Consider the following 8,934-nt stretch of genomic DNA (forward strand, 5'->3'; position numbering starts at 1 on the left):
AGCTCTTCTCCTTCCCTCCCGCAGAGTTTTATTGCCCCAGCCTGGTCCCTTCCCTCCCCCAGCTCCCCAAACCAGCCGAGCCGAGCCCCCCCCCGGCCATGACCGTGTTTCCCCAGGTGACCCCCTGCCCCTGAGGCCATCGTGTCCCAACACCCGCCTGCCCCACGCGTGGCACGGGGGTTCCGTGGGCTTCCTACCTCTGGGCTGGGGCCGAGCCGTGGCCCGTGGCCACCCCGCACTTCTCAGGGAGCAGAAGCCATAACCGCGTGTGCCGTCCGTCCGTCCCCCCCCCCCGTCACATGCCCTGCACCCCACACCCCGGCGACACCCAGTCCTTCACCCCGATCCTGCACCCCGCCAGCCTAGCCGGTCCGGTCCGGTCCGTACCGTACCGAGCCGCTCTGTTCCCCTTCGGTCTCCCGCCTCCTCCACCGCGTCGCCTCCCGGTGGGCGCTCCCGGCGGGGCGGGCGGTGGCGCAAGGCGTGGCCGAGCGGCGGGCGCGGAGGCGGTGCCGATCCACCGCCGCCAGCCTCTCCGCTCCGCTCCTCTCCGCTCCGCTCCGCTCCGCCGCCTCTCACCCCCGCTCCCCACCCCGCCCCTCCCGGGGCCCCGCCCGCCCGTACGGCGGCGGCGGCGGCGGCGGCGGCGGCGGCAGCCGGCGGGGATGGGGCGATGGCGCGGGCGGGCGGCGGGGCCCCGCGGGAGCTGTCCCTGGAGGAGGTGCTGAAGTGTTACGAGCAGCCGCTGAACGAGGAGCAGGCCTGGGCCCTCTGCTTCCAGGGCTGCCGCGCCGCCGCCGCCGCCGCCGCCGCCGCCGCCCCCCCGCTCCGCACCGCCGACATTCGTCTCCGCGGTGACGGTAGCGTCGTTCTTCCCGCACCTCCGCCCGGTAAGAGAACGCAGGGAGGCAGGGTGGTACCGGCAGCGGAGTTGGTTTTTTGTTGGTTTTTTTTTGGGGGGGGGGGGGGGAAGGGGAGGGCGCCGAAACCGGGAAGAAGGCGGGGGGGGTACAGGGGATTTACCGGCACCGGGACTTATTCAACGGCAACGGCAGGGGGTGCTGCACGGCGCCGACCCGCCCCGGGAGGCCGGCGGCGGGGCCGCGGAGGGATCGGGGATAGAGGCAGCGGGGAGGGAGGCGGGGGGGGGGGGGGGGCACCGGGAGCGGTCCCGGCGGAAGGGATCGGCAGCGGAGGAGAAGGACCGGGACCGGCAGCGGGGGATGGGCAGGGGAAGCGGCACCGGCAAGGGGGAGCGGGCAGGCGCTGGCGTCGCCGGCACTGGCGGCAGGGGACGGGTGCGGCACTGGGGACACCGGCTGCGGGGGTGAGGCAGCGGAGAGACTGGGAGGATTGGCGAGAGTGCCGGCACCGGCACCGGGGGGGCACAAGAAGGCGGCACTGGCACCGGCAGGGATGGGGGCGAACCCTAAACCCCGGCCCTGGCAAGGGGAACCGGCATCGGCACCAGCGCTGGCACAGCCAGGACTGGCGCTGGCACTGCGGGTACCGGCACAGGTGGGGGGCTGGTGACTCGGGGGTCCAGGGCTGGTGTGGCACCAGCACTGGAACCGGCACCGGCAGGGCCCAGCCAGGTGATCTGGTGAAGCTGGACCCAGGGGGTGGGGGTGTGCAGGGTGCCCGTGGGTGTGGGACTCACCGGGCCGGGACCCACCGTGGGGCTGCAGGACACCGAGCCCGTCAGGGCAGGCAGGACATATGGCAAGGACAGACAGACACGGGGACGCATACCTGCACACACACGGCACATACACGGGCACAACCGCCACACACACCTGAACGCACCTGCACACTTGGACCCCGCAGGGGACCCTGACCCCAACCTGGTGTGCCACCGCGGGGCCGCGGCCCTCGCCCTCTCCCAGCACCCCGGAAGGGGCGTTTTGGGGCAGCACCGTCCCTGACCTTCGGACTCACGGCCGTGCCCTCTCTGCAGGCGGTTGGTGCTGCCGGGCAGGGCCATGGTAGTTACGGGCTGTAATTAGGCTCGGCCGGCTGCCAGCAGCAATGCTGGGTGGCTCGGGTGGCTCAGCTCGGCACGGTGAGGAGCACCCCTGCACCTAATGACAGAGCGCGGCAAATGGCTTCACCCGCCTCGCCCCACGGGGAGGTCAGCGTGCCTGGGGGATGGCGTCCGGTGCTCGGCACTGTCAGACTCTGCGGGGCCTCCCGGGCAGCTCGCCTGTCCTCTCCCATGGCTGGGCAGGGACGCTGCGGTGTCACTGCGTGTCCTCGCTGCCGGTGGCTGTGCAGTGCTCCCAGTGGCAGGGGGACGAGCGTGGAGCTGAGCCAGGGAAGATGGGGCACAGGCAGCCCACAGGGACTGGGGTGCGTGGGGCAGATCCATGCCCAGGGCAGGGCCACGCACAGGCATGGCACGTGCCCGTGGCGACCGGGCATGGCGTGGTCACACCAGCTCTGCCGGTTGCACAGGGAAGTGGCCCCACACCCTTCCCTGAGCCACCATGGCCACTGTGCCGGAGCCGGTGTCACCGCGCCACCTTCTGCTCCCAAGTCCCTCCTGTGCCAGCCTGAGCCATCTCCGCAGGGATGAATCTGGGTCCTTTGCGGCAAAGTGCAAAGCTGGAAGGGCTCTGGGGGACTCCCAACACCGCTGCAGGTGGCAGCACCGGCCTGGCATGTGGCTCGGCAGCTCCACCTGGGCACAGGGCCGGATCCAGGCCAGGTGACCCGGCAGCACCCACCTGAGCTGCTCCAATTCCCTGTCCCATGGGAACTCCTTCCTCGGACATGCCCCAGTGGCTAGAGGGAGCTGCTGGGACCAGCCAGGCTCAGTGTTTGCTGAGCCATGGTCAGTAAGAGGGGGCTCCAGCCAGGCACGGGGTCCAGGATATCAGTGGCGGCATCCCAGGGGATGTGCTGCCATGTCCTCTCCCAGCCAGGGCAAAGCATCCCAGGGCTGGCACTGCAGTGGGAGCCGGGCACAGCCTGGGGGCACAGGGGTGATCTTGGGCTCATGCGTGGCACCACAGCAGGGCCAGACTCTGCGTCTCCACTGCTTGCGCTGCCTTTCTCATGCGGTGTTTGGGCTGGCATCCCTGGCAGGTCCCGGGCTGGGCCCATGCAGCCATGGCCGGCACTTCCCTGCTGCTGCCACATCGATCAGCTAAATGGAGAGCTAATGGCTGGCACTCCCCTGGGCTCTGCGGCCCCTATCAGGAAAGCAGAGCTGGGGGCCCCGGGGCACTGCCCTTCGGGGTGCTGCAAATACCACTTCTGCTCCTCGTCCTGTGGCTGTCCCGCTGCCGCTGCTGGGAGGGTATGCGCTGCCCATGAGTGTGTCCTGGGCTCGCGTGTGTGTGGGCACAGTGCTCTGTGTGTGTGTGTGTGTGTGTGTGCTGGCTCTGCAATGGAAAGCAGCATCATTTGTTGGGCACAACCTGTCACCGCAGCCCACACCAGGCACCCAGGCTGCCTCTTATGGGTGATCTGCGAGTCCTCACCGCGTCCCTGCCTGCCGGTGCCCACGCTGCTGGTGCCCACGCTGCCAGTGCTCACGCTGCCAGTGCCCATGCTGCCGGTGCCCACACTGACAGTGCCCATGCTGCCGGTGCCTGCAGCCCAGGGGAGTGCAGAGAGCACTTCTCTGCGGGTGCAGAGCTCTCAGCTCGCTCCAGCGAGGGGTAAAGGGGTGACACTGCCACCCCTGATGTGTCTGCTGGGTCCAGCTGGAGGCAGCAGGGCCAAGTGGCTGGTGCCTGTTTGGGCTCGTTGCCCAGAGCCGGCATCGGCTGCGATGCCCAGCGAGGCCTGCCGTGCTCAGCAGGGCAGGGAGGGCAATGGAGGCTGTGCTGCCAGCTCACAGCCAGCACTGCCCGGCGCCGAGGCTCAACACACAGGTCCCTGTTGTCCCGTGGAGCTGTGTCCTAAGACTAGGTCAGGATGGAATTGGATGGGGATGGGGGTCCCAGCTTGGGGTAGGAGCTGCTGGGGATGGGACCCACTCAAGGTGGCCCCACTGTGTGCCCCACAGCTGGGGTGGGTGGGTGCAGCATCCCTGGGGTGCGGGACGGGAGGTGATGCTGAGGGGGATGCCCAGCGTGGGTCCACGGGTGCCAGTGGTGACTCTGCCCTCCTTCCCCCCAGAGCTGCCCCCGCTGCTGACGCCCTCAGCCGAAGCCCAGGTACGTGAGGGCCGGACGCCCACCTGGTCTCGCTGCAGCTTGCTGGTGACCTGGCCCGTCTGCCATCGCACCCCAGCACAGGGGTCCCTGGGTGGGCACCGCAGCCGCCTGACCCCTTGCCTTGTGGTGAGGGGGTCCTGGGGCGCAGCAGGGGGATAAGACCCAGCACTGATGGCTGGGGGTCGGGGGGCAGCCGGTGCCAGCCACGTGTGCCAAGGGGCTCCCCCCAGTGCCACCGGTGCCGGGGTCCGGCCAGGCCCCAGCCGGTGCCGTCTCCCCACAGATGGTGCAGTCATTGGGCTTCGCCATCTACCGGGCGCTGGACTGGGGTCTGGATGAGAACGAGGAGCGGGAGCTGAGCCCGCGGCTGGAGCAACTCATCGACCTGATGACCAACAGCGACTCGGAGGACAGCGGCTGCGGCACAGCCGACGAGGGCTATGGGGGGCAGGACGAGGAGGAGGAGGGGGGCGAGGGGCCACCGCGTGCCGTGCGCACCTTCGGCCAAGCCATGCGGTGCTGTGCCGCCCGCCTGGCAGACCCCGCTGAGGCCCAGGCGCACTACCAGGCTGTCTGCCGGGCGCTCTTCGCCGAGACCATTGAGCTGAAAGCCTTCCTCGCCAAGATCCGGGATGCCAAGGAGGTAAGTGTGGGCACCCACCGGCACCACTGCCCAGCCAGGGAAACCACCCATGGGCTCAAAACACTGGGGTGAGTGCGGTGCTCCCCTCTGCTCGCCCTGACCAGGGCTGCCAGTGCTGGTGTTGGGACATACACCCTCTCCCGCGGTGCTGTGCCGTGGCACAGCCGGCTCCTACCTTCCCTGGGCTGATGCCGGCGGTGACAGCTCGTAGAGGGGATGGGGATGCTTTGGGGGTGCACGTCAGTGCTGCGGCCCCATGGCACGGCACCAGCTGGGGCAGGGTGACTGCGTCTCATACCACGGCAGATGCTGCAGAAGCTGAAGGAGGACGAGGAGGCGGAGGAGCGGCCGGCAGCGGAGCTGGGCAACCTGCGCAACACCGACTGGGTATGGTGGCGCGGCCAGGCATGGGAGCCATGCTGGGGCTGTGCGGGGGCTGACACCATGTCCCCCACCCAGGCCCGGCTGTGGGTGCAGCTGATGCGGGAGCTGCGGCATGGCGTGAAGCTGAAGAAGGTGCAGGAGAAGCAGTTCAACCCCCTCCCCACTGAGTACCAGCTCACCCCCTTCGAGATGCTCATGCAGGACATCCGCGCCCGCAACTACAAACTCCGCAAGGTCATGGTGAGCGTGGCCGGGCTGCCCCCATGCCGGCCCCCCGCCGTGGTGCCCCACTGACTGCCAGCCCTGGCACTGACGCTGCCCATGGCCCCTCTGCCCTTTCCCAGGTGGACGGAGACATCCCCCCCCGAGTGAAAAAGGACGCCCACGAGCTCATCCTTGATTTTATCCGCTCCCGGCCCCCGCTGAAGCAGGTGAATGCCAGCACTGGGACACCTCTGTGGCATGGCAGTGCCCAGCCTGGGCTCAGGGGGGTCCCATGGGTGCCATCCCCACCTGGGTAGGCACCCTGAGGGTGGTCAGCCCCAAGCTGCGGCCACCGCCCTGAGGTCCCATCCGTGCATCCCGCAGGCATCAGAGCGGCGGCTGCGGCCCCTGCCCCAGAAGCAGAGGACGCTCCATGAGAAGATCCTAGAGGAGATCAGGCAGGAGAGGAAGCTTCGGCCCGTGGAGGCAGCGTACCGCAGCCAGAAAGGTACCGGCATCCCCTCCCGGCCACGCCAGGCTGCCAGCAATGTGCCTGGCACTGCGGCAGGTCCCCGTCACGCCGGGGCTGAGCCCTGTCCCTGTCTGCAGGCTACAGCTCCCTGCCCTGCATCCCCCATGCCTGCTCTGGCCGCCTGGCCTCCAGCTCCTGCCTTGAGCTCTGCCGGCCACCAGCAAGCACCGTGCCGGCACGGCCACGGCCCCGTGTCCTGCTCAAGGCGCCCACCCTGGCTGAGATGGAGGAGATGAACATCTCTGAGGCAAGGGAAGGGACCTGGCAGGGCGGGAGGGTGGAGGCTGGGGGGACATGGGAGGTGCCGGGGGGACAAGGGGGGTCCCTGGGGTGATGCGTTGCCCATGGCCTTGCAGGAGGAGGATTCTCCGGGCACGGAGGTGCCGCTGAAGCGGGACCGCTCCTTCTCTGAGCAGGACCTGGCACAGCTGCAGAGCCAGCTCGGGGGCAGCCAGGCTGCGCCCCAGGATCCGGAGCCACTGCAGCCCGAGCCCCGGCCCCGCTCAGGTACCTGCCGGAGGTCCCTAGCCCCGTGCCACCCCGGTCCCCCCATCCCCAGGGTGGCTGTGCCGTGCCCTGCGGCAGGAGTGGCACAGGGCAGCGTGGCCTTGCCACTGCCTCTCTGACCCTCCCCTCAGGCTCCGTCCCCGCCAGCTGCCACCCGCTGCCAGATGGCTCAGCACCGCCCCGGGCTGCCCTCGGCGCCGTGGAGGAGAGACCAGAGGATGGATCCGGCGCTGCCCCCGGCACCAGCTCCAAGCACCTCTGGCTTGTGAGTGCTGGCGGTGGGACTTGGCTGGGCTGGTGACACTGGGGCTGGGGACACCATGTGAGCATGACCATGGGCACATGGCAGCCTAGCACGAGGGCATGAGGTGGTCAGGGAGTCCCTGTAGCCTCACCACTCCCTCTCCATGGGATGTGGGGCTTGAGGTATGCCATGCTGTGTGCCCTTTGCCCATGCCGTGTGCCCTTTGCCCATGCCGGGAGGCTCTGCCTGTGCCGGAGACACTCTGCCTCTGCCCAGGATGCTCTGCCTGTGTCAGGGATGCTCTGCCTGTGCTGGGATACCCTGCCTGTGCCAGGATACCCTGCCTGTGCCAGGATGTGCTGCCCGTGTTGGGGATGTTTTGCCCATGCCAGGATGCTGTGTGCCCATGCTGGGAGGCTCTGCCCGTGGCACAGGGATGCTCTGGGCCATGCTTCATCTCCCTTCGCCAGCAGGAGTTCAGCCACCCTGTGGAGAGCCTGGCCCTCACCGTGGAGGAGATGATCAACGTGCGCAGGGTGCTGGTCAAGGCTGAGATGGAGAAGTTCCTGCAGAGCAAGGAGCTGTACAGCAGCCTGCGGAAGGGGAAGGTGGGAGCTGGGGCCGGAGGGGCCGAGGGCCGCCCGCCCGGCCCCCGGCTCTCACCCCTCTTTGTCTGCAGGTCTGCTGCTGCTGCAGGGCCAAGTTCCCCCTCTTCTCGTGGCCTGCAGCGTGCCTCTTCTGCAAGCGGTGAGCGCCGCACCGTGCCACGGGGCTGGGAAGGTGGCAGGAGGGTGCCCACCGTGGCCAGAGGGTGCCTACCGTGGCCCTGCTCACCGGCCTCTCTCTGTGTCCCCAGGTCTGTCTGCAGCTCCTGCAGCCTGAAGGTAAGGGACCGGCTTCGGCTGGTGCTACTGTCTCCCTGTCCCCTCCCTGCCCCGTCCCCATCCCTGTCCCCGTCCCACCCTGACGCCCACACACCCGGCAGATGAAGATGCCTTCCAAGAAGCTGGCTCACATCCCTGTCTACGCGCTGGGCTTTGAGAGCCTCCCGGGCTCGCTGCTGGCCAAAGCCCTGCCGCTGTGGAGGAGAGAGACCTTCCAGTGAGTCCTGCGGCCCTGAGCCTTCCTCCTCCCTCCTCCTCCTCCTCCTGGGGCCAGGGGGCTGACAGGGTGCCCTGTGCCGCAGCTCGCTCCCAGGCACGTGCTGGCGCCGGGTGGAAGAGGAGTTCCCCCACATCTACGCCCAGGGCTCCGTCCTGCGCGACGTCTGCAGCGACTGCGCCGGCTTCGTCACCGACGTCATCTGCTCCAGCCGCCGCAGCGTGGCCGTCCTCAACGCCGCGCCGCGCCGCGCCATCAAGGCCCGTTCCCTCTACGGCGACTCCTGGCACAAGTGAGGGGCCCGGCATGAGGGTGCCGGCCGCCCCAGCGCAGACCCCGCTAGCGGCCACCCAGATGTACATATATACATAGGATGTATACATACAGCCTCTATATTTATATATCTTACGGACCAGGGGGAGGCGAGGACCGGCAGCACAGCGGGGCACCTGCCATCCCCACCACCAGTGGGACGCTGGCACAGCCCCTGGGGGGGATGGATCCTGCTGCGGGGGTGCCCACAGCTGCCAGCCTTTGCCCCCCCACCCCAAATCCCCCGGCCCCGCTTCTGTGCCAAGCCCTGGCTGCGCCGGGCAGGTGCCAGGCCACGCCGGGGTGCCCAGCGCCGCGGGCTGGCACGGCTGCTCTGTACATCCTCACTCCGGTGAATAAACCCGCTGGGCTGCCCCCGGGGCCGTGTGGCTGTTCCTGAGTGGGGGGGCGGCAGGGAGCTGGGCCGGAGGGTGCTGGGGGGGTGTGAGCGGCCCCCCCGGGGAGTCAGGGCTGGGTGTCCCACCACCCCCTTCACTCCACCGTGGCCCACTTGAGCGTGTCCATCCCCCCCCCCCCCCAATTCTGGCCACCCTTCCTGCCCCACCCGTGACCCCACGCAGGGCCTGTGGGAACACCCCCACCCCTGTTCCCATGCGCCCCCCCCCCCCGTCACCCACAGCCCCAGGCCCACCCCAGGCTATCCCCCATGGCTCTCCCCAGCCTGCCCCCCGGCTCCCACCCGTGTCCCCGGACTGTGCCCCGCCGTGACCCTTCACAGGAGCCGTGGGAAACTGCACGGTCCCACGCCCCCCCCCACCCCGAGACATATTTCGCGCGGGGCGCGAAGCAGGTCCCGCCCACTGCGCAATGCGCCTGCGCA

At 69.3% G+C, this 8,934-nt stretch overlaps 1 protein-coding gene across 3 annotated transcripts; it reads left to right on the plus strand.

The window, feature by feature from the left end:
• The first annotated feature begins 629 nt into the window (after nucleotides 1-629).
• Nucleotides 630-8,468, plus strand: SPIRE2 (spire type actin nucleation factor 2). 3 transcript variants are annotated; one of them, XM_049806448.1, is made up of 15 exons: nucleotides 630-890; nucleotides 4,129-4,166; nucleotides 4,450-4,809; nucleotides 5,116-5,196; nucleotides 5,269-5,433; nucleotides 5,538-5,624; nucleotides 5,782-5,905; nucleotides 6,007-6,176; nucleotides 6,286-6,436; nucleotides 6,568-6,701; nucleotides 7,073-7,288; nucleotides 7,360-7,427; nucleotides 7,537-7,564; nucleotides 7,666-7,781; nucleotides 7,867-8,468. In XM_049806448.1, the coding sequence occupies exons 1-15, from the start codon at nucleotides 674-676 to the stop codon at nucleotides 8,075-8,077; spliced, it is 2,166 nt and encodes a 721-aa protein (XP_049662405.1). In that variant the 5' UTR covers nucleotides 630-673; the 3' UTR covers nucleotides 8,078-8,468. The 3 variants fall into 3 exon arrangements, with proteins under 3 accessions (XP_049662405.1, XP_049662406.1, XP_049662407.1); XM_049806449.1 differs by having other exon boundaries at nucleotides 7,151-7,288; XM_049806450.1 differs by having other exon boundaries at nucleotides 7,154-7,288.
• The last annotated feature ends 466 nt before the right edge of the window (nucleotides 8,469-8,934 follow it).

Source organism: Accipiter gentilis, chromosome 7 (genome assembly GCF_929443795.1).
Source record: "Accipiter gentilis chromosome 7, bAccGen1.1, whole genome shotgun sequence".
Taxonomy (NCBI): Eukaryota; Metazoa; Chordata; class Aves; order Accipitriformes; family Accipitridae; genus Astur; species Astur gentilis.